Source organism: Penicillium canescens (genome assembly GCF_028828765.1).
Source record: "Penicillium canescens strain IBT 15451 chromosome Unknown utg000001l_segment0_segment0, whole genome shotgun sequence".
NCBI classification, from domain to species: Eukaryota; Fungi; Ascomycota; class Eurotiomycetes; order Eurotiales; family Aspergillaceae; genus Penicillium; species Penicillium canescens.
The window spans coordinates 1,921,423-1,948,941 of record NW_026703963.1 but is presented as its reverse complement, the minus strand read 5'-3'; the positions used below and the strand labels follow the sequence as shown (position 1 = coordinate 1,948,941).

The window sequence follows — 27,519 nt, the reverse complement described above, 5'->3', positions numbered from 1 at the left end:
CGACTTGCCCGAAAATCTAAATGACACCAGATAGTCTACAGAACTTGAGTGGTACAGGATTCATACTGGAGACTGCTAGCGAGATTGCGTCTTAGCACGTCAGAGGGCAATATATGCTCCCTCGGCCATACTCCAGTCTAATAAGCGCTACTGCGAACACCAGCCTATCAGAAGATGCAAGTGCAAGACAAGCTCCTGGCGGTGTCTAAGATTTGAAGATATGGCCAAGATATTTAGTCCAATCTTAGATGATTCTTGGTGAAATTGTCTCATTTATACCCACAGGCACGACATGTGGCTGCTGCAAGCCTTCACTGAGCAGAATTGCATGAATACAGCCTTCAAACAGTACTCTTGCCTAGTGATAAAAGTATAAACAAACCATGACAAGAACTTTCGCCATGCCCATAGGTTGAAACCATTTCGTGCTTGGTGTCTTATTAATTCGCGGAACAGAGAATCATGGCTGCTGAGAAACAAGATACCGTGCAGGTATCTGTTGATCAAGGATCACCAGATAGAAGCATTGGAGATGACCTAGAGAAGAAAGGGTCTCAAATTCAACAATATCAAGCAGGAGCCTTTGAGACGAGGGAGGGTCATCACCATTACCGGCCAATTGACAGTTATGAGGGAATTCATCGATGGGACCCGGAGTTTGAATGGACAGAAGAAGAAGAGAAGAAGATCGTCAGAAAGGTAGGTTTCTCTAGAGCCCAACTCTGTATAGACACTCACCTAATTTATAGATCGACGCTCGTGTCTTGACCTTTGCCTGTCTGACGTTCTTCGCATTGCAGCTTGACCGAGGGAATATTGGCCAGGCACTATCGAGTACATTTCTCCAAGACCTGGATATGACCAGCAACGATTTCAATCTAGGCCAAACCGTCTTTTATGTATGCTTCTTGTTAGCTGAGATGCCTTCTCAGCTACTATCTAAGAGGATTGGCCCCGACCGTTGGATTCCCGCTCAGATTTTCTTGTGGAGTCTAATTGCCGCCTGCCATGCGTTTCTGAAAGGGCGAGGTGCCTATTTGGCTCTTCGAGCTTTGCTGGGGCTTATAGAGGGTGGATTGTACGTATTATTTCCCCTCTTCTACGTCGACAGGAAACTTACAACATATGATAGCATCCCCGATACAATCCTTTTCCTCTCCTTCTTCTACAAATCTAATGAGCTTCCCAAAAGACTTACTTGGTTCTGGATCTCTTGCACAATTGCAACAATCGTGGGGGCATTCATGGCATTTGGTTTCCTCCACATTACCGACTCCCATGGAGGAGGATCCTGGCGATACCTATTTGCCTATGAGGGTTTGGTGACCGGCGTTATCGGAATTATCGCCGGGTTTTGGATGCCTGCATCGCCCGTACAAACGAAAGGATGGTTGCGCGGAAAGAACGGATGGTTCACCGAGCATGAAGAGAAAATTATCGTCAACAGAGTCATTCGAGATGACCCTAGCAAGGGGAGTATGCATAATCGACAAGCGGTGACACCAAAGCGGCTATGGGCGTCACTGAAGGATTTCCATATGTGGCCGATTTACTCCCTTGGACTTATTTGGGCAATTCCTTTCACCCCAGCGGGGGATTACTTAACGCTACAACTACGATCGCAAGGGTTTACGACTTTTCAGACTAATCTATTGGTTATTCCTTCGTCTGTTATTGGGATTATCACTATGGCAGCCATCACTTGGGTCGCGGAGCGCACTAATCAACGCTTACTCTGGGGTGCTGGTGTTGAGTTGTGGAACTTAGCTCTGCTAATAGCGTTGGAGTTACTCCCTGAGCGAAGTATGCCATGGCAGCGATGGGTAGTGTTTACGCTTCTCGTTGGAGGCCCGAGTATCCATCCCGTCGTGGTGGCTTTGGCCTCCCGAAACGCCGGTTCCGTACGAACTAGAACTGTTGCTACGGCATTGTATAACATGTCTGTGCAGCTCAGCAGTATTGCCAGTTCTAATGTGAGTCCCCTTCAGAGCTGCCTCGTTCTGCGTTCCATAGAACGCAGTCCGCATTGCATATATTAATGATTCTCCAAAGGTATACCAAGCCAAGGATGCTCCATATTACAGACACGGGAACAAAGTTTTGATCGCGTTAGCTGTGGTCAGTATGGCCCTTTTTGTGTTTGGGAAGTTCTTCTACGACTTCTGGAATAGGTATATTGATCGCTTTGCCATGAGTCAAGAAGGGATGGGGTGTTCTTGCTGACAGCTATGTAGAAAAAATGCCGCAACGTGGGATGCAATGACCAGCGAGCAACGCGAAATTTACCTACGTGAGAACCCAGAATTAACCAATAAAAGGTAAAATATCATGGCATCGGCATAACGACCAAAAGTGTCACTTTGCTAACGCTTTCCAAAGACTTGATTTTCGCTTCGCTCGTTAGAGCTCTAGACGCTTTTGAAAGGCCTGTGGCAATCAACAGACGGGAACTCAGGATCACATTTCTCTTAGACTACTATAGGTTCTGCTCACACATGCAATATTGGAGTGAATTGGACAACGTCAAAAGTTGCATCATATTAATTCTCGAGTGGATCAATCTTCGCGTCCAGAAGTTCGGATATTATCCAAGCACAAAATCATATGGAGCATGCTTCTTACCAGCCGAGCCCTCTGAAGACCGACGGTAGAGGGTTTGAAGTCAAAGCCAGAGTGTAAGTCGGCCTGAGCTTGTGTAGCCAAGAGCGTACTGGTGAACTTTTAACACGGTGGACAAATGCATGGTGAAGGGGGTAACAAGCCTCGGTCCATTTGGTGAATGAATTTGAAACTGTCGTGATCAAAGCTGCCTTTATAGTTTCTCATTCCGGCAGTTTCGAGTCGAAATCTTGGAGGTTTTGGGGAGTTCATAGTATAATCCGGTGATGGTGTATATAGTACTCGGCTTTCAAAGACCGGAGGTCCCAGTGCCGGGGTGTGAATGTTCTCCGGAGGCTTGGCAGGCTCAGGAATATTGGACCACCTTTGCCGTTCATCCCCGTTGATCTGTACATATTAACGGCACTTCGGTACGAGCAGGATCTTCGGGGGGCAGTGCTTTTTCTCATTCCCTGGATTGGCTCGGCGCGCATACACTTCGGATCTCCTTACTCAGCGGCTTTAATTGCGGGCACGGGGAATCTACATCCGACTCGGGACTGAAAAACTGGTGATCACAGAAGAGCTAAACTGGATGGTCATGTACAGATAGCGCAGATTACAAGCTTCAACCTCTCAATAGCACCGTAGACACAGGCTAGAAGCTTTACTGCAACATATTCCATTTTGTATAAAAGTTCCAGCTGGCTTCTCGTTTACCCTGCCAAAAGGGCGCATCGAGAGTCTTTAATTGAGAGCAAAAATAGTTAATCTAGCGAATTCAATGAATCCGTGGTAGGTTATAATTGATCTAGTAGGTATGGTACTAGGTCAATGGACCCAGAAATACAATGCAGCCATCCGTATAGAGAGAAAATTAAAAATCAAGCCTTCGGATGAGATGATTTGCTGGTCCTTGAGCGAACCTTGGATGCTTGAAACCCTTACCCCCGCTGAGTCAGCGGAACCTAGCTTCATCTTGGCAATGAAGAAGCAGATAGGAGTCCCACGACATTTCCATGTTTGAAGTGACGATTTACCAAGGAAACAACAATTTAGATTCCCGCATTCTGAGGAACTTATCTCGTGCCGACGAACGATGCTTGGAGATGGCAACCAAGGCTGAAGTCTTGCGCGGTAGAAAACGAAATAAGTCTCTGATGTATATAACTGTGCTTTTGAAGTTCTCTCCATTCTTTCAAATCTTCTTGAAGCTCTCCACCGACTTGCTCATTACTTTGCAATCAGGGTCTTGTCACGGCCAATACGCTGTTTTCTACCCCGAACCCGGGGGCATGGAAGGAGCTCCGGCCGCGTTTCCTCCCTGCCTTGTTAACAACCTTCGTCCTGCTGTTTTCTGGCGAAATTGTCGTATCTTTCGGGGACACAGTACCGCGACTCCACTCGAATTCATAATCTCAACGTTCTTTACGTCGATTTCGAAACGACATTCCCGACAGCATCAAATCTTTGGTCAATTATAGTACTAATAAGCAACGTTTATAGTGTTTTTCATTAGCCCGAGCATTATTCGCTTATTACAACAGTTTTAATCCAAGTGTTGTAGGAATTGTAATCTCCATTATTTGGAGTACTATCTTTGCTTCATCTTCTTGGGTTGGAATATCGAAAACAACGAGGATTAACGATCTATATATCTCCATTGAGCCCTTTTTCTAGTAGCAAGATAAACAATATCTTCGTTCTGCCGCTTAGAAATCTGGTCAAGCGGACACGACCCACTGGCGCCAGTTCCCTTGATATCACAGCCAGCATCAATTTGTTCCATGCATATATTCAAGATTCTTTGGTCTTTTCTCGCTTGATTCAATCGGCGGCACAAAATAAGGAAGTCGTCCTCAATTGCGCGACAGTTCACATTTTTGTTCTGCGTTCCACTTCCAGAGGTTTGGTTATGGTCAACTTTCTACTCAGCAGTGTCAGTCTTAGCATACATCTTAGTGATAGTGTAAATAGGATGTTTACCGAATGCGAGGATGAGGTGTTAGTATCAGACCGGAGATAACATTTGCTCCCATCTAAGAGCCTCTCCGAGCATGATGATCTTAGCAAATATCGATTGCTTCTCTTTGTCGAATTTTGCTCCAAAACACACATATCGCGCAGTCACAGATTCGTCTGGCGGGGCTGATCGAGTAAGATATCTGAAGGTCTAAATTTTCGATTTGATGTCTTTGTCCCGACTTAAACAGGGGAAAGTACTTGTACCTATATTCTGTCGCCCAGCATCATGCCTGTTAAACGTTACTGGTTCATACAATAATTAGAATTTATGGCGTCTCTTACTGTCCATGGTGACAGATGAAATCTCGGCAATCGGGACTGGTAAATAAAAGCTTCCAGAAGGTTTCAATGAATGCGAAAAGGAATCTTGTAGAGGGGCGAGATAACCATGGGTTGGCGAATTCTCACGTCATGTCAACGCCTACTGTACCGAGCGCCACACAAAGACGCCTACGTTTTATGTACCGTGGTAAGACTATCCGGTTGGTGGAGGTCAATCCTGTACCACTGCTGCTACTGAGATTATCCGCTGACTCATGCCAAATGCGTTAGTGAAGCAATAGAGTGAAGGGTTCCAGATTTTTGTTTCTAGAATTATGTGTCTTTTCTAGCTAGCTTCGCCAGATCCCAGAATATGAGAGCATCATGGCTTACAGCCAAAGGCATCATTTTACACAATTCATGCGACTCCAGTGGATAGGCTCTCGGCACAAATTTGGTAGGACTCTGCTGAACCCTCACTAGATGTTCTCATCAGTATAAAATAGGCGTAATGAGACTTCCTATTGGGGCGCAGAACTTTATTATCTCGTTGCCATTCATCAAATATCAAAATCCTCTTTTCTCTGCTTACTTTTCCCTTCGGTACATCGTGAACCTCTGTTTATGAGGTTTTTCTCGATTTTACCTAGCAATTTGTGAAAATTATGCTAGGTAGCCACGGGAGTGTATGACGCCTATGACGCCTACATCTTTATGCGCTATTCTATTTTATCGCTGGCCAATTGGAGCTAAACTGTGCAAGTTTTGATTTCCGCTAGATCCTTTGGTTAAAATATGTTCTGGAGTTGTCGATTTTGCGCCCCTTGGTCAACACTTCCATGTACTTCCATACGCCATGGGTCGTACCTTGTATAGAAAATTGTGGGAGACTGCAAAAATACGCTTTTCTCCACCTCTGGGCGTACCATATTCTACCAGATCTTGGATTTAACCAAGCATGTTAGCCCACGGTACATAAGGATAAGCGACGGGTTCGGCGAATCATTTTCTTGGGATTCACATACCACGTGGTCACCTCGTGACCCACGTGGCAGGCGGTGTAGAGTGTGATATACAAAATATTGGAATATTAAACGGGCTGGAAGTTGTGTCGCAAGTCCCACAGTTACAGCGACCCCGTTGACCAACGGCAACTTCGGGCTAGAGATAGCCCGAAGGAGTGGGAGGTAGCTCTTCTCTGGTGGGCTGTACATTCAAGGAGATTTATTGTATTTCAACCGATTTTCGCAAGCCAGTCAACAGATTAATTTTTATGCGTCCTTTGGAATGCCTTCTTTGCGTCTCTAGTGAGCAGATATTGAGTTACAGAGGTCAGAATTTGCGTTATGTCTCGCACAAGCACTGTACTTCAAATATGACGGGAGCACTACGCCTTCAAGGCTTGCAATTGATGAATGTACTATTGCACGAGGTAATACCGATGGGTGTGGTTCTCATATTCGAACACCGTCCCAAGTACGTTTGTGTATTGTTGTTGATTAGCTTCGCTCCTCTCCTTCTCTCTTTCTTCTTTTCTCTAGGATAGTGTCTTCGTACGAATAGACTCTTAATCATCAAAGACTTACCGACTCTCAGAGGCCAGCTATTTTCCCTAGTGAGATCCTCGCATTGCGTGATGCAAGTGGCGCTTCGGAGTTGATCGAAAACCCCGCGGCATTTTAAGGGGGTAGGTTGGGTGCCATTTTTAGGCTAAGATGTGTTATATCACAACTAACATTGGGTCTTTAGGAGCAACTAACGTTAACACTACATTAGCAGGGAGTGTTTAACTCTGTTGCTACCACTTTGCGACTGCCGCCGGCTGACAATATTGGAACCAATGTGGGATGATTGAATATAACATGTAGCTATGTGTCATAATTTATAGCATTCGGTCAACTCTCAATCTGACACCCCGACCGGATCATCTGTTCTTTGTTCCTGCATATCAGATCGCCAGATGAGCTTGGCATGTCAGATGTCAGATGAGGCTGATAATGATCTTACCTATCACTAAAATATGGGTTATGCATAAACATATCGTTTCAGCATAGCTATGACATGGCTTGGACCCTGGCCTCCGAGACTACATCTCCGAGTCTAGGCGAACATGCCAAGATATCCACGGCATATAACTAACCCCCGAGATCAACGGCTTCGGCCTGCAACGTTGCAAGCAGCCATCACTAGCGACTTCTAGTCCCTTGGCTGCATCTCTATTCACAGTATAAAACTGCTGGAACCCCTCTCGGGCAACTGATCGGCTGGTAATAAATCCCGACTTTATTCATGCGAGCCTTCTTTTATGCTTTAATGCGTTCTTCTGAGTAGATATGCTAATAATTCGGGCATACTCCCCGGGCCGTCCATAGCAATGTCTCACTATGTTCATCACATGAAAGAGCATCGTGATGGAGCTGATGATATAACAAACTGCAAAGCTGCAGGTCCATCTCTAAGCGAGCTGCAGGCCATTTGTTCAATATACTAAATGCCTCTGCTCTTGGCTGATACTTAAATGTGGACTTTCCTCCACGGAAGGTGCGGAGTGTTCTGACTCTCTTCCTTCACCCATTGTAGTCTGGAAATTCCAACCATCTTCGAGATGAGAGTGATTCTGTTAATTTTGAGCCTTTTGGCCTTTGGAGCTCACGCCGAAACTTCAAAGGCTTCCACGGAGAGCTTCATCTCATCTATCTGGGATGACTTCAAACATGCTGTGGATTGCGGTTCCTGCCAGGTATGTTCATCCTGGCACATGAACCATTGGGTAAAAGGCTTACCTGAATTACCCTGCAGGCTCTCTTGGGTGGTCTCAAGCTTGTCTCCGGGTTTGGCGAGGGCTTTATGATCGATGTCTTCATCGGCCTATGCAATCTCAGTGGCGTATGTCAACATTCTGAGTGCGCCTCACCAAATCATATTGACCAAACTACAGGTCGAAGATCCGGATGTTTGCCGTGGAATCATAGAGAAAGAAGGCCCTGCGCTTCATGATGCTTTCCAGAATTTGCACATCGGGTCTCACGCTACCAGGACGATGTGCGCTAGTCTGATCGGACTCTGCCAGTATCCTGAGGTTCGTTCTCGCACATTGCAGTTTCCTTCATCTAAGCCGGACACTACCAGACCACCGCCCAGCGGTGAGTCGCCAATCAAGGTCGTTCATTTCAGTGACACACACGTGGATCTCTTCTACGAAACTGGTGCCAGCTACGAATGCTCCAAGCCCATCTGCTGCAGGGTCTATGAAGATAAGGATGCCCCGGGAATCACTAAAACCCCTTGTGGTCCATTTGGAAACACCAAGTGCGATCCACCGCACATCCTTCAGGAGAGCATGAACGCAGCCATTGCGAAGATCGGCCCAGAGTTCTCTATCTATACCGGCGACGTGGTAGCTCACGATATCTGGCTAGTTGGCCAGGATGAAGCACTGCAAGTATTCAATGATACATACGGCCAGATGGAGAAGGATCTTGGTATGGTGTACGCTGCCATAGGAAACCATGACACGGCACCGGTCAATCTCTTTCCCCCAAATGATATCCAGACCAAGGACAGCGCCCAGTTTGCATATAACGCGCTCGCCGAAGACTGGTATGCCCTGACAGGCATTCCGTCCGTCAAGTCTGCAAATGAATTTGGGTCGTATTCAGCCATCCATCCAAACAGCAACCTGCGCATCATCTCTTACAACAGCATCTTCTACTACAATTTCAACTTCTACATGTACCAAGACCCAATGGAAAAAGATCCAAACGGACAATTCGAATGGCTCATCAAGGAGCTACAAGCAGCCGAAGATGCAGGCCAGCGCGCGTGGCTAATCTCACACATCCCATCCGGCGTTACCGATCATTTCCGCGATTATTCACAATACTTCGACCAGATCGTGCAGCGATACGAAGCAACAATCGCCGGTCTGTTCTACGGCCATACACACATGGACGAATTCCAAATTGCATACTCAGATTACAACAACCGCAAATGGGACACCGCAACTGCAATGGGATACATCGCCCCATCCATGACACCGACCTCTGGTCCTCCCTCATTCCGCGTCTACGAGATTGATCCCGTCACATACGGCGTGTTGGATTTTACTCAATACATCGCCAATATCAGCGATCCATCCTACCAGACAAAACCAGAATGGATCCCCTACTACTCCGCCAAAGCAGCCTACGGCTCAAAGCTCTCTCCTCCCCTGACAGACTCAACCGCAGAACTCGCCCCTGCCTTCTGGCACAACGTCACCGTCACCATGGAGAAAGATCCCTCCATCTTCCAGGACTTCTGGGCGAGGCGTAATCGGGGATGGAACATCGCCGCTTGTACTGGCGACTGCATGAAAAAGGAGCTCTGCACGCTTCGTGCTGCGGATGCACAGCATAACTGTCATGAGCCGGAGCCTGGTCTTAATATTAGTATCAATAAGCGTAATCAGGGGTCTGGAGATGCTCCCTTGGAGGGAGAGAAAGTGTCTGGTCCTGAGTGTGATCATGCTGGGATGGCGACGCTTTTGGGGAAGATTGCTTATCGTGCTCGGCATGTGCGTGAGGCTGAGGAGAGGGGTCTGGTCAGGGCCGAGGCTTGATCTTTATGTGGCTTGCTTGAGTGTCGCTGGGATGCTATGGTGTTGCAACCAGGGTGTTCCAAAGTGCTCAATGTTACAACAAGGTCATCTCATGATTGATAGATTTAATCAATATGGATAGTCTAGTCATAGTTTGACAAGATGATAGTGTTTCACGCCTCCGACTACTCTGCTTTGTGTATGATATCAACTAAACCGCGATCAAATCTGTTTCTATAAGTCCAAACGTAAAACTCCATCCGAACTACCAACCTATGATCGTCCCGTTCCAGCCCAAGCACGATCAATCTCCAGCTCAGCATCATACCCATAACACCACATCTGCGTTGCAGGATCACTCCACTGATTAAGACTATGACTAAACTACAACCCCGTCGTCTCCGGCTTCATTGCAGCATCACGGGCTTCCTGAAGTGGTCCATCTGGGAAATGCCAGATGCCAGAGTTTTCCATTCAGAGAACTCGCCTCTTGCATCAATCCTGCTCGCTGGATGCGGACTTCCTCGAATATACTCAGTGCTTTGGAGATCTCTGTTGCATTTTCGATTTTAGACAGGGATCTTGCTAGGGCTACGCCGTCTTCAATTGCTATTGCTGTGCCTGTGTATTGTTAATAGGTTCTTGGGGTTTTATATTCAAGCTCTTCAGGGATGAAAGTTCTTACCTTGAGACTATGTACGGCAGCATGGCATGGGCTACATCTCCCAAGATCACGACCTTGCCACTGACCCACCGAGATAAAGAAGTCCCGCTGATCAGTGGGCATTTGATAGTCTTTTCAATCAGCCAGAGCAGTTGCCTGATCCCAAGTCGACGGGTCACTATGATCTGGATGCGAGAGAGCCATATTGAACGACTTGCCAGCTCCAATGATATATGTCATAACATGTCGCTGGTCACCGACCCTAACGAGAAAGTCAACCGAGTCCTCATAATTTAGACACAACACAAACCAACCATAAATTAAGACTCGGTCGATCGAGCAACCAAGAAGGTTCCGGGTCATTTTTGATGCGCTCCACGTCGACGGTAGCACGATATGCCGCAACCCCAGTATTCTCAAAAGAAGAACGGCCACTCTCTTCAAGAATCGTCCTCGCAACCAAGTTCACTCCTGCCAAAAGTCAGATCTTCATATCGCTTAGCTCCAAATATAGTATATACCATCAGCCGCAATAATCAAATCACCCCTTATATACTCCCAATTCTTAAGTCCAATCTCTCCTCTACATCGATCGTACATAGTAACCCGCGCACCAAACCTACCTTGAACACCTAAATCCGCCGCCCGTTAGTAAAGCGTAGACCTCAAATCCGCCTAGTGAATCATATAGTACGGCGCACCATACAAATTCCGGAAATTAGGGATCAACCGCGTAAACCTGATCACTTAGCCGGTCTGCTATCTTCTAATAGATATTGCTTCTAGTTCGGTTACGTGTTCTTTGAGGTAGGGGTCTATACCGAGTTTGCTTAGGAGTCTTATTGAATTAGACAGGGTTTAGTTGCCTACGCCGACCTATATAGTAACTGGGGGTTAAGAATGTGTATGTAGGTTAATAATAGTAGGTAAACGGTGAGGCTTACTTCCTTTAGATCTTTAGTTTGCTTATAGACTGTGACTTTATAGCCTAAAGTTGCGATTGCGATTGCTATTACGAGTCCGCCTAGGCCGGCGCTACGTCTATGATGTTTAGGGGGACTTTCGCGGGTTGGGGGTCTTTTGCTGTGGTTAGGGGATTTAGGAAGGCGAGACAATTGCTCGGGTATGTTGGAGGCTGCTGAATTCTCATTAGGATCTGGCAATCTCAATATGTTTTGGAGGGGTGATTTACTTTCAAGAAAGGCTCAGCCACTATACGATTTTCGACGCCATTTGTCTGAAACTGTTTAGAATGAGGACAATGTATGGTAACTCGCTAACTATAGGATCCCGCGAGCTGGGAATGCCCCGTTGCCCCATTGCCCCGCATCTCGTGGATATGGGACGATGATTTAGTTGCGAAATACAATGTATCTATTTGGGGTTGATTAATCGATGTGTTGCCTAACTAACCTTTATGCAGTGAAAGATAATATTTATGAAGCCTCTGTGAAATATAGGTTAGGAGAGCATCTTTTGTCGAGATCTCAGTGTCACATCGGCTGCTGAAAAGAGAGGCAACAAAGCTGCAAAATATAACTTGCAAGGAATGAGCGGGGAAAAACTTACAACTTACCAGTTGATAATGAACGCGACTCCTTAAAACGGATTCATTGACTTCATAAAATCATCTGCTCGTCAAGCCACAAGAGAAACCCAGACCAGCATGTAAAGCATCATAATCTATAAAACGTCTAACCCGCTTCCCAAGAAACCCTTCGTACACCGTACACATGTAACATAGTTACTGGTTATACGGCTGAGTCCCTCGAACAACATACACCTCCCCAATAAGAACAGCACAACCCACGGCCATAGAAACAGCAATAATGGGCAAATTTACGCGCGCAAACTCCAAACTGCCAACCCGAATGTGTTTCCGCGACAAGATATCCCGCCACAGTAAGCCAGCCAACGAGGCACTAAACGCAGTACTGAAAGCACCAAAGTTGACACCGAGGGCCATGCTATATACAGTCGCCCAGAATGTCTGCTCGCTGATAGGGATATTGTTTCTGTCGTGGATTGTTTGCCATGCTTGGATGACGCGCGAGAGGAGGATTGTAGTACCGATATTTGTTCCGGCAAACTAATTGGAGGGAGTGAGGTTAGTCATTTCACACGCAGAGAGAACGAGTTATAGTGAACGGAACCCACATTGCATAGGATCACAGATAGGAATCCCATCCCGCCAACAGCACCCACAGTTCCGGTCTTATTTACCCAATGGTCCCATCCATATGCAAAAACAGGTACCCAACCCTTGGTGACTAATCCCTGCACAAGAACGAACATTGCGAACGCAAAAGGAACTAGTGGGAAGGGCATGTGGGATACTACAACAGTCACTGTCGGGAATGTCTCCTGGAGCCAGCGGTAGAGATCAGCACAGAGAGAGGCTAGCGTGGGTGGTCCGTCTTGTTGATAAGGACATGCCCGCTTCTCCTCATCAGTCGTGTCAGTCGTTTGTCGCGAATCCAGTGGTTCTGGGGAAGATGCAAGAGCCAACCGCTTATTGTCTAACGAGGAAACACCAGGTGACTCTAGATCTGGGAACCTTTCTTTGTCAACCAGCACAGAGACTGACAACGGCGTCCCAGAGTCTGGGTGGGAAGTCGAAGTCTTCGAGTCGATATTTGTATCCGCAGCCCCCAGTGATATCTCATCATCTGTGCGCTCAGTGCGCCTCGGCAGACCCGACAGATCCTGCTCTGAATGGTCCAGTCCCAGAATATCTGGAGATTGCGATTCCTCCCGTTCTCGCATTTCCCGCTCTGCTCGTGCATTCTCGACATCCCGTCGACCCTTTGCGGCAATCTCGCGTGTCTCGTGGCGATAGATCCAGCCAGAACCGACATCCCAGCAGAACATGACAAATGCAGCGGGCAATGTCACGTAAAAGACGGGTTTTTCATCTCCAGTTTGACTCGATGCGTTAATTGCAAGGAGTGTGATGAGTGCGGCGGTCATGATGACGGCTCCAAAGGCAGCACCTTTCTTGTCCAAGAATGGGTTCATGATCTCTTCTAAGGAGAGTTTCTTTCCTTCTGCGTTGTTCATGTCCTCTTCTTCTTCGGCATTGCCTCGGGCGTGGGGGATATTTGGGTTGACAGGCGTTTTGAGTTTATCTTCCTCGGAGAGCTCGTGCATTTTGATCGAGAGTGGAATAAGGGATTCATCGGCGAAGATAATGTAGAGCAGGAATGGGAATATGACGATGGCTGTTACAACTGTTGGCACGATCATGTTTGCTGTGTAGACGATGAACTTGATCTGGAAGGCGCCGGCAAGCACGAGGTTGGTTGGGTTTGAAGATACCAGGATTGCAGAGGCGATGTTTGCTATGGCGAACTGGCTATGGATCCATGCTCTGGGGTGAACGATATTGCTTGATACCCGGGTCATGTAGGCGAGAAAGGCTGTTCCGGATAGAATGATAGGGTCGTTTCCGATGAAACTACCAAGTCCGAAGAAGAAGGCATACAGGTAGAAGAAGAGTCGGTGGCCAACCTTGCCTCCACGTTCGAGAACTTTGAATGCTAGCCATCTGATCAGACCAGAGGCATCGATCGAGATTGCGATATATGCGAGTGTGAGGAAGAATGCCATGATGTCGATGGGCATGATGTGGTTTGCGCCGAGCGTTCCATCGTGTACTTCTTGTCGACCAATAGCCTGAATAGCTAGAAGGAAGAGATCTGCTATCAATGGTGCCGTGATGAAATTCAGCGGAAAACGAAACCTCACGAAGAAGCTTTCTTTCTCATTGTATCCAGGACGATTTCGGCGAGGTATTATGCGTATGGCGCTCAGCGAGTCCACAAATATGTTGGAAAGCCATCGAGGTAGGTATATGGGGATATGGAAGGGGAAAAGGACAATAATATCTGTAGAGCCACGAAACAGCGGTTAGTGTCAATCCTACGGTGCAACGCCGGTCACTTACTAGTTAGAACGAAAACGATTAGAGTAGTAATTGATCGCCAATTTTTGATTTTTGATGTATCGAGATCCTCGTCCATTTTGAGCATTTTGTTCTCCTTTTGGGGCTGCTTGAAGGTCGCGTGGGCTTCAGCTTTGCATGTACCTAGGTACTAGTGGTCAAGCGCCGAGTCAGTTGCCGAAATGCAGGGACAACGGAAATTCGCATGTCAAGATCCAGTTGTTAAGCCTATGGCAGACACATTTCTTTTCTGCAACTCCGTACGAGAAAATAGTGACGACAGGAGGTGCCTCTGGGCTTTTTGTCAAAACCCGGAGCAATGTTGTCACTTGATCTCTCTCCTTGCCGGGAAATCAAGAAATAGACAGGAATGTGGGGAACTGTGACAGGATGCCCCTCATAGTATCCTCGGCAGGTTAAGAATATTCTGCGACTTAAACCGGGCAGAAATAGGAGTGCGGCCTCTATTTGGAGCTTATGCCAGACTGGGGCTGTGGGCACGAGTTCCGTGATCAAAGTAGAGTGATTGTTGGGCTGTTTTAAAGTTGTACTAGAAGGCGGGCGAAGCAATGAAGTTCCAGCAGTCCCTAGTGCTACAAAAGACTGGGATAGGGCCGGAGCAGAGATTTTTGGGCTGAGGCTCAGAGGCAGCACGGACGTCAGGAGCAATCAGAAAGAGTGAAACGAGCACGAGAAAGCGAGGAGAGTGTGAGTAGCGTAAAATTAGGCTTAGACAAGTCATGCTAAGAGGCTAACTATGGGAGAATTTGCCCCGCACGTCTCCAGTCTTCACATCGACCCATGGTTGTCCAATATCAGTCCAAACATTCAAATCATCTATATAATCTGTCTCTCGTTTCCTACTTTCCTCCCTGACCTCCCATTAATCCCTTGCGGCTTTACCGCAACTCACAAATTACTCTGTGGACACAGCCACTGGGCGCTATGCAAGCCCAAGCCCAACTTACCAATCAGGGGGACGCTGGCATTGCCCCGTCTCGTATTTTGCGCCTAGCGTGCTGCGCACGCCCGAATACCCGTCACGGGGACATTGCCCGCTTCAATGGTTTAGCTTGCATCGATAGTTCTCCAATCCCAGGTAGACCGAGGTAGACAAATCCGAGAATGAGGCTCTTGCTGACGAAACACCCTGCGAACCCGGGTGCGCGCCCTTCTGGACTTGTTAGTGATGGACGATCTGCTGCAGGAATAAGACCTCTCGAGAGGCTCTTTACTTTTCTCTTCCCTCTATCTCTATCTCTCTGATACCACGCCGTATGTCATATATGTCATACGTGACAGGCGAACACCTCTTTAATATATGCCTTTTCGGTTGCTCTATTCTAAGTCGCCGTCGGAGGCGGATAACATGCAATGCCAGCGATTCCTGAATTTGCCTCCGGCTTAGCGAACGATCTTGTGCATCGTGCTACCCTTGCATCGCCCCCTAATGTGACGGGAGTTGTTCCAGTCCTTGAGGTTGTCTGCGCCTGGCCGGTCTCTGGTCAGTATGGACCCGGCACCCGCGTTTTGTATGTTCTCCACCGTGGTATGGCAGTGTTATCCACATATACTGATACCGCTACAGATATTATGTCTTGATTGCAGCTTGTGTGGTTGCTCGGAAGGTGGAATTCATTCGGAATGCCTGTCTGGCTGCTGTGCTACTTTTCCCCGCTGTGGCCGCTCTACATGGAATTGTTCTAGCAGTGCTGCACGTTGATGGTAAGTCTTCAGTACAGGAGAATAATCCACATCTTTATAAAGGTAAAAGTGTCTAACATTCTACAGGAGCCGTCGACATGGACGTCTACGGTGCTTTCCAACTATGCGCAATAGGCATCCTAACTGCCCCAGCAACTGTCCGCCTATCCCAAACCTATTTCAACAACCCAGGCCGGGATCTGATCTTCTTATGGACAGTCCTTCTTCTCGCCGGGCTTCTAAGCCTGATAGTGGAATTTATGCGCCTCGAACCCACCGTCTGTCCAAATAACGACCAAGGGGGTATCGAGTGGGCAACAACGAATAAGTTTCCATACGGGGCAAACTGCAGTATGAGATGCACTCCGGAAGATGGTCCAATCTCACATTTGCGTCAAGGCTCCGCCGACAATATATACGTGGTTCCAACGCCTTTTCAATTGACTTTTAACACCACAACCCTTCTCGCCGCTGCGTGCTGTGTTCCAGCTATTTTGCAATTGGTTTCTATGTGGATTAAGATCATGGATGCTAACTGGGAGAAATTCTCTCGTGGGGAGAAGAAGAAGCCTGATGAGGCTATTGAGGGCACTAATGGGGCTACTCTCAATCATATGACAGGCATTACTGAGAAGATACGTAGCTGGCTGGCTCTCATTGAGATTCCAATCTTTGCTGCAGCTGTCATGTTCATTCTTGTCAAGGGAGAGATGAACTTTTGGAGTGGGCCGGTGTATTATCAAACAGAGCGGATAGCGAGTATAGGTAAGTCAGCTACCCTTGAGATGATTTGTTTAGATAGCTACTAACACTGCCCTTCCAGGCCAATGGGCACCAATAGTCGGCACAGGTCTCGCTGTGTTCGGATCTCTATACCTCCTAGTCTCAGCCGACATCGACGCAGAAGGAAACAATGACAACAACAACAACAACCAACAAGAATCCCAGCAACCCCGAATGGTAATAACAACAACATGCAGCAAATGTCAAGGCTGCGCTATATCCTCCGACACAGAATCCAGCAATAATTCCCGGCGCGACTCAGGCACAAATACAGAAGGCCAAGCCGCCGAAATCGAACTACCAACGCCAACACGAACGCCCACAGTCCAAACCCAAACAGACGTCGGCGGCCGACGACGAGTCGCCCGCTTCTTCAACACAGTCAGCACAGCGATCACCGCAAAAGCAGCCAAACAAACCGAAAAATCAGGCTTCAAACAAGAAGAACGAACAACATATCCCACAACGCCAGGCGAAAATTTCCGGAACCCAAAATTGGCCGAGGATATAAGTATCTACAACCATTCCCCGACGCCCATTGACGGACGCTCCAGAGCAGGCAGTTTCATGAGTATAAGCCGGGACTCGGATAATGGCGAAGGGAGTTCGAAGATGCCGCGAAATCGCAGTCGCAGTCCAGCCCCGGTTCGTCATTCATCCTTACCAGCTCATGTCCGACCCCCGCCACGCTCGGTGACTCGTCCGTCGCATTCGAATTCCGAGCCTGAGGGGGGTCTGTTTGGATCTTCTTTGTTGGGGTGTCCTCCGTCGCCTCACTCGGCCATTAGTGAGTGGAGGATGAACTTGAGTCCTGTTTCTGGTCAGACACCTGAGGGGAGGAGTAGGACTACTTCTGTTTCGGATGTTAGCCCCTCTACTACTGCTCCTACTATGTCTGGGGTGCAGACTGTTCCGACGATACATGTGTCTAGTCATGAGGGTTCTTGAAGGTTTAGTTTGGGATTTGGTTTGGGTCTTATATGGTGGGTTTATGGGTTAACGTTACTGCTACGCCGCTTTATGACTTGATGACTTGGGTTTTGGATGGGTAGATGGTTCGGTGTATTATTGGTATGTATATATAGAATGTTCTATAGATAATACTGCATTTCATGAAGAAAGTACTCATCCTTGATTAATGGGCCGGCTGGTACTATTTAGACATCGAGGAACACTGGCATCCATCTTAGGTGGACTGCCTTGAATGATGGCGATATTTGGGCATACGCATAGGTCTTTTGAATATAACTTAAGACAGAGGACCCACCATATACTATACAGTAGATGTCTGCCTACGTCAGTCCCCAGTATAATAAGCAAGCCAGCGGCACAAGACCCATAGCAGTCAAAAGCACGAGTCGTAGTACTCCGTAGCAGCAACAAATCCCGAAATTGCGCCTTGAAGATCCCTGCCAAGAGCGAGGCGCAGACACGACTGTCTCAGGCGCATGGACCAATATTGGAATATTTTTCACTAGTCCGGCGCCCTACCTCGGCGCAGTTCTTTGTCTGGGTGAGACTCGGGTCTCAAATATGGAAAGGGGGGATACGCATACACAATGAACAGAACTACATCATAGTAATGATACTCGAAAGACTACGCCAATTGGAACGAACAAGTGAAAGACAACGAATTTGAGTCAAAAATCTCGTATTCGTCTTGCATACGCCGATCCATTCTCCTTTTCTTTGAAAATCTTCGTAGCACGAGCATGGTCATCGTAGTCATCATTGCTCTCCGGCGCAATGCATAGAACGAGATCTCATCAAGAGATCGATCATTCCACGTTTGCCAGCATGCGCGATGGTAAGCTTTTGTCTTTTTTATGGTCGAATGGGTGGTCCATCAGTGGTATTGAACAAGAGAGGTCCGAAGATACTCCAAAGGGAAGAAATTCTATCAACATGAAGGTGAAGAAGGCAGATGTAAATAGTGAAGGCGGCCCGCTAGGGGCACGCGCAAAGGGCAAAAAATGTGTGAAAGTGAGTGGAAGAAGGGTAATAATAAGGCCCAGTTCTCCAAGAGAGTGTTCGGAGGCTGGGAAAGAAATGTAAAAAATGTCAAGTGAGAACCATAAAATCAAAGTGAAAGAAAAGAGTCGTCAAGACCGTTTTCGCTTGCTCCATCTACCAGAGATGTACCCATTGCTCGTAGCCTATCAATGTCAACGCACGATCGACGCGGCGCTTAGTTGATGTACCACTTGGCGCCGGTGACACGGCCGGCACCCATGGAGGCAAGCTGGCCGAAGAGGTGGCGGGACAGATCGATGGAACTGTCGTCGCAGCCCATGCACTTGTCGACGACGGTACCGGTGGCAGTGACGCCGTTGTACTCGATGGTGACGGACTTGCCGCAGTCACCGTCCTTCATGATGCCAACGGGCAGGGCCAGGACGTTCTCGGTGGTGCCGTCGTTGGTGGTGCCGCAGGAGCTGGGGTTGGTGGAGGTGGTGGCGGTGTCGTAGTAGGTAATGTCACCGTCGCAAGGAGAGCTTAAGGAGCAGGCGCCGGTGTAGCCGGTGCTGGCGGTGGTCTCGACATTGGCAGAAGGGGTGGTAGCGGGGACAGCGCTGGAGGTGGTGGGCTCCGGAGCAGGGGCAGGGGCTGGAGTGGTGGTCTCAGCCTCCTCGGTGGTGGCAGGAGCAGGAGCAGGAGCTGCGGTGGTCTCAGCCTGCTCAGTGGTAGCAGGAGCGGGGGCGGGAGCAACGGCCGAGGTGGTGGTAGGCTCAACCTTCTTCTCCTCAACAGCAGCCTGGGTGGTAGGGACCGCAGCAGCGTTCACGGGAACGATGGTGGCAGTGGACGTAGGAGCCTGGTTGGGGTAGAGAGTGGTGGTGACATCGACGGTGGTCCAGACGACGTCAGTAACGGTCTCCCAAACGACAGCGCGCTTGGCCACAGGAGCGGCGTAGCCGGTCAGAGCAAAGAAAGCGCCAGCGAGGGCGAGAGTCTTGGTGATAGGGGCCATTGTAAAGGTTTGAATCTCAAATGAGTGGATTTTAAATGATTGATCACTGCACAGCAGTATGTTCGACAAACTCAAAAGGAGTGTGAGTATTGAAGAAAAGGAAGGAATGGACCGTTGAGGCGTGTGGAGGAGAAGAAAGAAAGAAGGGGAGAAAGTGGAAGTTATATATGGGATCGGGCCTAAGGCCAGGACCCACTTCAGCCAGGAGCCCTTCATCTTCCCTTCCATCTTCCATCTTCCATCTTCCAGTCTACACAACTACACATCTTCGCATGCAGATTCCTCGTCTACCATCAGTACCCGATCCCGGATTCCCCGGAGCCTGATTGAAAGCTGTACAACAATGCCAGTTGTTCCTGGCGCTAAGATCTCTCGAGCCTATGGGCAGTGCGGTGAGCCACAGTCGCCTCCGTACCTGGCAGACCCATCAAGCCACGCTGATGGGATAAAATTCTGAGGGATACCATATCCGCCTACAGTACACTAATAGTACTTGGTTCCTACTCTCCAGCAGATCCCTTTATCTGCGACTTCTAACATCCAGTCACCTTGCAAATGACGTGTATTCCAGTCTCGTATCCTCGCAACCTCACAACCTCACAACCTGCAGGGGGACTGGTCAGAATCTGCAGCTTTGTCTGACGATGTGATTGGTGTGTGCCTGTACCTGTAAGACAAGCAGTCCAAGCCAATCCGGTGGACGACGCGGGCATGGCGGGTTAGCCCTCGCTCCACCTAACGGTCTGGACTTCTTTGAGCATTTTTTAGTGGGAAATAGTGCCGATCTGTCAAGTCAATTTGTAGAGTTGGAATCATATTTAGACTGTATGGCAATGAACCTCTGGGTCAATCCCTTTCATACAAATTCCCCCTACAAACACCCTCCTAAGCTATGTCCCAACCCCTTATAGCCCTACCCAACGCAGGGCACACAGTAATACCCGTACCGTCCCACTTCACATGTACATACATAACTCCAACCACATCCAGCACTAATCTAAATCCCAATCCCGATTTGAAAGTACAAACGACCTTCCAAACCATTCCAGAAAGCAATCCACGCAAGTACCATCTACATCTTGAACCCCCCACTCACCACCACCCTAGCAAATACAACATGATCTACTATATGCAAGCCATATTCTAGACCCGTCCAGCCGAGAGGGAAAGACCCTGTCGCACCAATAGGGCCTGAGACATGGTAGAGACACGTCAGGAATCTGGTTAGGATCCATATCTGCTGCTTCTGTCCAGTCTTTTTTGCTCCACTCACTGCCGATCAGCCAGTCCGTGGGATGGGGTGGGGGTTGAGGGGATTGCATTTGGCTTGGAGACGTAGGTAATTTTGGACTATGCTGTGTATGTTCTATATTAGCATAATCCTAATATTTGGGTTGTATTTGTAGAGAGTTTGTCTTGGAATACGGGCTTGGTGCGTTATCCGGGTACATGAGGTAAATGTACTTACGTTAGTAGATGTAGGATGTAGGATGTGGCTTCGGCACCAAGGTACAAGTATAATGTACAGTAGAGCATGAGATATGTATACTGTACTCCTCCCGAGGACATCCGACACCGGAGCAAAAATCTATAGGATGTAAGGTACAGACAACAAAAATGAAAGAAAAGATTTCTGCAAACCAGTCATTTCCTACTCTCACACTCATAACAAGGAAGAAAACCCAAAACCAGAACCCCCGAGGCTTCCGAACATAAGAAAATGTAACATAAAAAGATAAATCCTGATCCTCGTGGCAAAAAAAAAAAAGTAGAGATTAAAAAAAGAGGAACTACGTACTCTGTGGCTTGGATACGATACCCGTCGAACCAAAACTCGAACGAACAGCGGGTGTCGAGAGGTGTTTCATTAAATGAGTTTGCTTTTACCGGGGGATAAAAGATTGGATGGACCAGATTCAATTTTGTGGTTCCTTTTGGCATCTTGCCTTTAATTCTTGGTTCTTGTCATCGCCGGATCGGGAAATGCCGTTTTCTGCCTGGTTGCGCTTTGTTGGGAGGTCGGGGGATTTCGGTTTCAGGTTGGGGTTATGGGTTGAGTTGTGCAGTGTGAGGATGGTTAATCGAAGATCTGGTATGGTTAGTGTGATCATTGGATGTTTAGACGGATTATGTCTGCAGAGTTGGGAGATGCGCATAGATTGAGGACACTATATTTGGGTACTACTCGGAGTTGGTTACTGCAAACTACATTAAGGAGAATATAGTGATAACATAACACGTTGTTGAACTGATACTAAAAAGTACAAAAAATCTTGAATCCGCGCCAAACTCACAAACAAAGGGAAAAAGTCCATCAATCTCATAATATAGGTACACGTGAGAAGCCAGCAGAAAGCATGGCTATGCGAGAAACGCCAACATCCAAAAGTATTCTATTAGAGAACAGGTTCAAGTTTAACCCTGGCACATGAGGCAAGCCTCCTTGTTCTCAATGCTGCATTGGAGAACAGCGTCAGAGAAGATATCACCCTCACGGGCTTCGCTCTCGCCGGCGGCATCCTCAGGCTGAGCTTCGGCGCTGTTGGCTTCAGCGGCGGGGAGGTTAGGCTCACGAGAGGCAGCAGCCATAGGGTCGGCGATCAGAGTACGGGGACTCTCCTCGGGGGCAGCGCTGACGTTGGCAGTGGCGGGCTGGGTGCCGTTGGAACGGGGGACAGCGGAGTAGGCGGCGGTAGCGGTGCCGGCGGTGCGCTTCTTGGAGCGGGCGACGTTGGTGTCCTCGACCTTGAGCTGCTCCTGGTCGACGGTGAACTGGATAGGAGCAGAGGCGGCCATGGTGCGCAGGTAGTACATGCCGGTCTTCAGACCCATCTTCCAGCCGGCGAAGTGCATGGAGGTGATCTTGCCCATGGTGGGCTCCTTCAGGTGGATGTTCAGGGACTGGGACTGATCGATATAGGCACCGCGGTCGGCGGCCATCTGCAGGATGTTACGCTGGGAGATTTCCCAGACAGTCTTGTAGAGGGCCTTGATGTCGGCGGGGATGTTGGGGATGTTCTGGACGGAGCCGCCGTCGGCGATGATACGGTTCTTCATGTTGTCGGACCACAAGCCGAGGTCGACAAGGTCCTTCAGGAGCCAGGGGTTGACGACCTGGAACTCACCGGCCAGGACACGGCGGGAGTAGATGTTCGAGGTGTAGGGCTCGAAGCACTCGTTGAAGCCGAGGATCTGACTGGTAGAGGCAGTGGGCATGGGAGCGACCAGCAGACTGTTGCGGACACCAGTCTCGGCGATCTTGGCCTTCAGAGAAGCCCAGTCCCAGAGGTCAGTGGGAGTACGATCCCACATGTCGTACTGCAGGATGCCCTGCGAGACGGGGGAGCCGGGGTAGGTCTCGTAGGTACCGAGCTGCTTGGCCAGGTCGGAGGAGGCAGTCAGGGCACCGTGGTAGATAGTCTCGAAGATCTGGATGTTCAGCTGTCTAGCCTCGGGGGAGTCGAAGGGCAGACGCAGAGCCAGGAAAGCATCAGCAAGACCGTTGACACCGAGGGCAATGGGACGGTGACGGAAGTTGCTCTTCTTAGCCTCGGGGACGGGGTAGTAGTTGATGTCGATGATCTTGTTCAAGTTGCGAACGAGAACCTGGACAACCTCGTGAAGTTTGCCGAAGTCGTACTCGCCACGGGCAGCATCAACGAAAGTAGGAAGGGCAAGAGAAGCCAAGTTGCAAACAGCGACCTCATCAGGAGCACTGTACTCGATGATCTCAGTGCACAGGTTGGAGCTGCGAATAGTTCCCAGGTTCTTCTGGTTGCTCTTCTTGTTGCAAGCATCCTTGTACAGCATGAAGGGGTTACCAGTCTCAGTCTGGGCCTCAAGAATGGCATACCAGAGCTTCTGAGCTTTAATGGTCTTGCGGCCACGGCCCTCCTTCTCGTACTTCTCGTAGAGAGCCTCGAACTCATCACCGTAGACATCAGCGAGACCAGAGGCCTCGTTAGGGCAGAAGAGAGTCCAGTCACCGTTAGCCTCAACACGCTTCATGAACAGATCAGGAGTCCAGAGAGCGTAGAAGAGATCCCGGGCACGAACTTCTTCCTTACCGTGGTTCTTACGGAGATCGAGGAACTCGAAGACATCTGCGTGCCAGGGCTCCAGGTAGATGGCAAACGCACCAGGGCGCTTGTTACCACCCTGGTCAACGTAGCGGGCAGTGTTATTGAACACACGAAGCATAGGAACAATACCATTGGAGGAGCCGTTTGTTCCACCAATGTAGGAACCGGTGGCACGGATGCGGTGAACATTCAAACCAATACCACCAGCGGTCTTGGAGATCATAGCACAGGTCTTAAGAGTGTCGTAGATACCCTCAATGCTGTCTGCGGACATGTCGACCAGGAAGCAAGAAGCAAGCTGGGGCTGGGGAGTGGCGGCGTTGAAGAGAGTGGGGGAGGCGTGGGTGAAGTACTTTTGGGACATCAAGTGGTAGGTCTCAATGGCCTTCTCGATGTCCTCGCCGTGGATACCGACAGCAACGCGCATCAGCAGGTGCTGGGGACGCTCGGCAACACTGCCGTTGATACGAAGAAGATATGAACGCTCCAGGGTCTTGAAACCGAAGAAGTTGTAGTTGAAGTCGCGGTCGTAGACAATGGCCGAGTTAAGCTCATCGGCGTGCTTCATAACAATCTCATAGTGCTGTTGAGAGATCATAGGAGCAGGCTTATTGTTTTTGGGGTTAACATAGTGGTAGAGATCGGAGATGACCATGGAGAATTGCTTTTTTGTCTGCTTGTGGAGGTTGGAAACGGCAATACGGGCAGCCAGGATGGCGTAGTCCGGGTGTGTGACGGTCATGTAGGCGGCAGTCTCGGCAGCCTGGAGTTGCAATTAGCAGGATGTTTAAAAAAGAGACGGTGGCCAAACGTACCAAGTTATCCAGCTCGATGGTGCCGACACCCTGGTAGACACCAGAGATAACCTTCTGGGTGATAGCGGCCGCATCGACGTGCTCGGGGTCGAGGCCGTAACAAAGCCTCGAGACACGGGCAGTGATCTTGTCGAACTGCACGCGTTCCTTGCGGCCATCTGTGGGTTCAAGGCGCGTTAAAACTCGATCAGACACTTGTGGCAAAAGGGATCACTGCCACGAGATGCAGAGCTCGAAGCCCGCCATCGCTGCAAATCTCCCCGCCAAGTATCAGACTCGTGAACTCACCTCTCTTGTAGACGAACATCTTGGTGGAGTTTAGGTAGTAGGGGGCTGGAAAGAGGATAAAAAAGGTAGAACGGGGGTATCAAGATTAAGGGTAAGGGTATTCAGGGCTGTAGGAAGAAGAGGTGAATGTTAAGCCCGTAGAGGGGTGTGAGAAGAAGAAGAGACCAGAGGGGCAGAGGATTCTTTGGTTGCCGAGTGGACGCGTTGCCCAGGACCTTCGCGTCCGCGTTTTTTCAGCTTACCAACCTGTGCTTGGGTCCACTATTTCCTTACAAAGCTCCATTCTGCCACGCAGAATGGCTCTAATCTTACCACATTTGGTTAGTATGTCTGTGCCATCACTGCTAGCGTGATTCATTTAGGATGGACAAAGAAGGCGGTGTGACTGCTGAAAGGGCGGTGAGACACAGTCTTCCCCATATTGCACGCGAAACAGTCACGTGAACACGCGCCGTCCGCATGCCATCGGAGTTGATGTGCCGGACGGCTTGAAACATTCCGAGCTCAGTTGATTTCGAATGCCATTGCTAGTTTGGCTTCGAATTCAAGTCCCTATCTCCTGGTCAATATCGTGGAGGCCTATTCTCAACCCTTACTGCAGATGTGATGGATCTACAATGCTTCTGACAAGGGGCCAAGGAGTACCCTTGAATAACAAAGTTCTGTTCGCCATCTTGTCGGTCTGTTGAATCTTTTCTATGGCCCACTTGTTGATCTTTACTTATCTTAGCTCGATCATAGGCCATGCTTCTGTCTCACAGAAGTAGATCGCGGGGAAGTCCACTCAGCCTAGTGGTCCTATAAGGCAAAGCATGAGCTTTCGAAGAGTGCTGCCGGTTCCAGTCAAACAAATGTAGAGTACAGAAAGAAACTATACACCATTGATGTAAGGTCGGCCTCAAAATCAGGTGTCTATAGCAACTACTGTAATGGAGAACTGGTCGATTTGGAGTCTCTAATTGGGCGATCTGAACTTTGTACAAACTCATAAAACATTATGGAGAATTCATCCACGTGTGGCAGAGCTGATTGTTGTCCTCCTAGGCGCTGGCAGGACTCAAGCAGGACAGTCATCAGTCTACTACATCTCGGACAATTCTGCCACGCAGTTCCATGGCGAGTGAGAAGAAAGAATACTGTCAAATCCGAAATAATTGTCAGGAGGTTGATATTGGTATTGAAGCAAGCAAGGCATATTAGAGTGCCCAAACCACATTCCCGAACAATAATGAATCAAAGCAGATCAAAGGCAACACATCAAGGCTATTATCTATGTTCACATCGATATTCGCATTGCAGTGCCAACAACTGACATGGCGTGCTCACAGCAGAGCAGCAGCGCCAAGGAAGATCGCAGCGGCAAAGGTAGTCGCAGAGAACTGGCGGTCAGAGGAAGCAGCGTTGAAGGTCGAAGTAGGGCTGGAGGCGCTACCAGACTCGGAGCTGGAGGAGCCAGTACCAGTAGCAGCGGCGGAGGAACCAGTGCCGGAGCCGGTGGCAGCAGCGCCGCTGGAAGAAGCAGCAGTGACGAAGCCGGAGGCGGAGGCGGAAGCACTACCGGAGGTAGCGGTGGAGGAAGGAGAGGTCTCAACTGCGGAAAGGAGAAGCGATCAGTAGATGTTATGGATGATATGGTGTAACACGATCGGGTATGTTTTTTTGTAAATCCTTACCAACTTTGTGGCCGAGCTGGGCACAGTTGCTGACGAAGAACTTCAGAGCGGTATCACTGTCGGCGCACTTGTCGGCGATGTCGGACTGGATGCTGGCGGCATCCTTGCCGCAGATGGCCTTGCTGTCGGCCGGGTTGTCCTGATGACTGGAGTTCGATCAGCTAGGAGTTCCGCGCCAAGCCATTGACATTCCTTCCATTCCTTCTGCGGACTTACCCGATAATCTTGAGGACACAGGCTGGGGTCTGCGCGGTGGTGGTGCCAGCGGCCACGACGTTGGCCAGGGCCATGACGGCCACGGCGAAGATGGACTTGTTGAAGATCATGTTGGAGATTGAGGGATGAAAGAGTGTAAGGTCAAGATCGCACAGCGAGTCTGAAAAGAGGGTAAAGAGTGTGGAGCTAAAGAGCGACTGGTAGAGAAAATGAAGGACAAAGAGTGACGAAGTCGAAGGATGATAAGCTCAAAGGAAACGGGGAAATCAGTTTGTATCGCAGCCATGGTCCGGTGAAACAGGGTCTGTAATATTACACTCAGGTCCCTTGTTGTAGGGGGGATCTTCTGTAGACGGTCCATATTATGGATACCTTATAATACATGTATTGGTAGTACAAGCTGTATTGTGTTCCCCCAGGCTTGTTACACTTTACTCAAAGCGGTTTAGCGTCAGGGACTCCCAGATGTTCTCTACTCTACACACTCCGTATGTACTTTCAGGTGCTACTGGCTTCGTACTCAACGGCTTATTTTAATGTTGAGGAAATAAGTTTGTGTGACTGTTGTAGGAAGGGTCTCATTGTACTTCACATTAAGATTCATGCTCTATTTATAACTGGAATTGATTTTTTCGAACCTACCGTAGTGACACAAGTCATCGAAATAAGATTGTTATCTCATCCTATGGTACTTGTAGCCTGACATAAACAGCCCTGGAACACAAGTCCGGACATATCAGCACATACATCGTCTTACGGTTGAGGAAGTAACCTGGAGTCTAATATCAAAAGAGCATATGACTTATCAATCGACATACAACAAAGGTCGTCAGCCTTCACACCGCTCCCTGCCTTAATATGATCTAGATGGCTAACCCGAGGCACTCGAAAATGGGCCAAAAGAAGTGCAAAAAGGC

The 27,519-nt window shown here is 48.8% G+C and overlaps 10 protein-coding genes across 10 annotated transcripts; 3 read left to right on the top strand and 7 right to left on the bottom strand.

Moving 5' to 3' along the window:
- Window positions 1-462: 462 nt before the first annotated feature.
- N7446_000743 (Major facilitator superfamily domain general substrate transporter) lies at window positions 463-2,404 on the top strand (the record flags this gene model as incomplete). The annotated part of the gene is made up of 5 exons (XM_058509510.1): window positions 463-699; window positions 750-1,973; window positions 2,053-2,171; window positions 2,235-2,318; window positions 2,380-2,404. 5 exons carry the CDS (start codon window positions 463-465, stop codon window positions 2,402-2,404), a joined length of 1,689 nt encoding a protein of 562 aa, XP_058378489.1.
- A 5,085-nt stretch (window positions 2,405-7,489) lies between these two features.
- Window positions 7,490-9,484, top strand: N7446_000742 (sphingomyelin phosphodiesterase; the record flags this gene model as incomplete). Its single annotated transcript, XM_058509509.1, has 3 exons — window positions 7,490-7,624; window positions 7,684-7,770; window positions 7,823-9,484. The coding sequence occupies 3 exons, from the start codon at window positions 7,490-7,492 to the stop codon at window positions 9,482-9,484; spliced, it is 1,884 nt and encodes a 627-aa protein (XP_058378488.1).
- A 397-nt stretch (window positions 9,485-9,881) lies between these two features.
- N7446_000741 (uncharacterized protein) lies at window positions 9,882-10,250 on the bottom strand (the record flags this gene model as incomplete). Its single annotated transcript, XM_058509508.1, has 2 exons — window positions 9,882-10,084; window positions 10,157-10,250. The coding sequence occupies 2 exons, from the start codon at window positions 10,248-10,250 to the stop codon at window positions 9,882-9,884; spliced, it is 297 nt and encodes a 98-aa protein (XP_058378487.1).
- Window positions 10,251-10,262: 12 nt separating this feature from the next.
- N7446_000740 (Monooxygenase FAD-binding) lies at window positions 10,263-10,727 on the bottom strand (the record flags this gene model as incomplete). The annotated part of the gene is made up of 3 exons (XM_058509507.1): window positions 10,263-10,412; window positions 10,438-10,598; window positions 10,649-10,727. 3 exons carry the CDS (start codon window positions 10,725-10,727, stop codon window positions 10,263-10,265), a joined length of 390 nt encoding a protein of 129 aa, XP_058378486.1.
- Window positions 10,728-10,987: 260 nt separating this feature from the next.
- Window positions 10,988-11,283, bottom strand: N7446_000739 (uncharacterized protein). Its single transcript, XM_058509506.1, has 2 exons — window positions 11,072-11,283; window positions 10,988-11,003 (listed from the first exon to the last, which is right to left on the bottom strand). The coding sequence occupies exon 1, from the start codon at window positions 11,275-11,277 to the stop codon at window positions 11,152-11,154; it is 126 nt and encodes a 41-aa protein (XP_058378485.1). The 5' UTR covers window positions 11,278-11,283; the 3' UTR covers window positions 10,988-11,003; window positions 11,072-11,151.
- Window positions 11,284-11,871: 588 nt separating this feature from the next.
- Window positions 11,872-14,158, bottom strand: N7446_000738 (putative arsenite efflux transporter ArsB-like; the record flags this gene model as incomplete). Its single annotated transcript, XM_058509505.1, has 3 exons — window positions 11,872-12,216; window positions 12,285-14,014; window positions 14,074-14,158. The coding sequence occupies 3 exons, from the start codon at window positions 14,156-14,158 to the stop codon at window positions 11,872-11,874; spliced, it is 2,160 nt and encodes a 719-aa protein (XP_058378484.1).
- Window positions 14,159-15,444: 1,286 nt separating this feature from the next.
- N7446_000737 (uncharacterized protein) lies at window positions 15,445-17,505 on the top strand (the record flags this gene model as incomplete). The annotated part of the gene is made up of 4 exons (XM_058509504.1): window positions 15,445-15,602; window positions 15,659-15,795; window positions 15,862-16,539; window positions 16,598-17,505. 4 exons carry the CDS (start codon window positions 15,445-15,447, stop codon window positions 17,503-17,505), a joined length of 1,881 nt encoding a protein of 626 aa, XP_058378483.1.
- Window positions 17,506-18,745: 1,240 nt separating this feature from the next.
- Window positions 18,746-19,528, bottom strand: N7446_000736 (RlpA-like double-psi beta-barrel domain-containing protein; the record flags this gene model as incomplete). The annotated part of the gene is made up of 1 exon (XM_058509503.1): window positions 18,746-19,528. One exon carries the CDS (start codon window positions 19,526-19,528, stop codon window positions 18,746-18,748), a length of 783 nt encoding a protein of 260 aa, XP_058378482.1.
- Window positions 19,529-21,943: 2,415 nt separating this feature from the next.
- N7446_000735 (ribonucleotide-diphosphate reductase subunit RNR1) lies at window positions 21,944-24,732 on the bottom strand (the record flags this gene model as incomplete). Its single annotated transcript, XM_058509502.1, has 3 exons — window positions 21,944-24,373; window positions 24,426-24,583; window positions 24,714-24,732. 3 exons carry the CDS (start codon window positions 24,730-24,732, stop codon window positions 21,944-21,946), a joined length of 2,607 nt encoding a protein of 868 aa, XP_058378481.1.
- Window positions 24,733-26,035: 1,303 nt separating this feature from the next.
- On the bottom strand, window positions 26,036-26,834 carry N7446_000734 (putative GPI anchored cell wall protein; the record flags this gene model as incomplete). The annotated part of the gene is made up of 3 exons (XM_058509501.1): window positions 26,603-26,834; window positions 26,387-26,532; window positions 26,036-26,304 (listed from the first exon to the last, which is right to left on the bottom strand). Exons 1-3 carry the CDS (start codon window positions 26,710-26,712, stop codon window positions 26,036-26,038), a joined length of 525 nt encoding a protein of 174 aa, XP_058378480.1. The 5' UTR covers window positions 26,713-26,834.
- Window positions 26,835-27,519: the final 685 nt, after the last annotated feature.

Excerpts from the sequence above, each read along its gene's own strand:
- N7446_000739 (XM_058509506.1), bottom strand. The coding sequence starts at position 11,277 with ATGAGAATTCAGCAGCCTCCAACATACCCGAGCAATTGTCTCGCCTTC.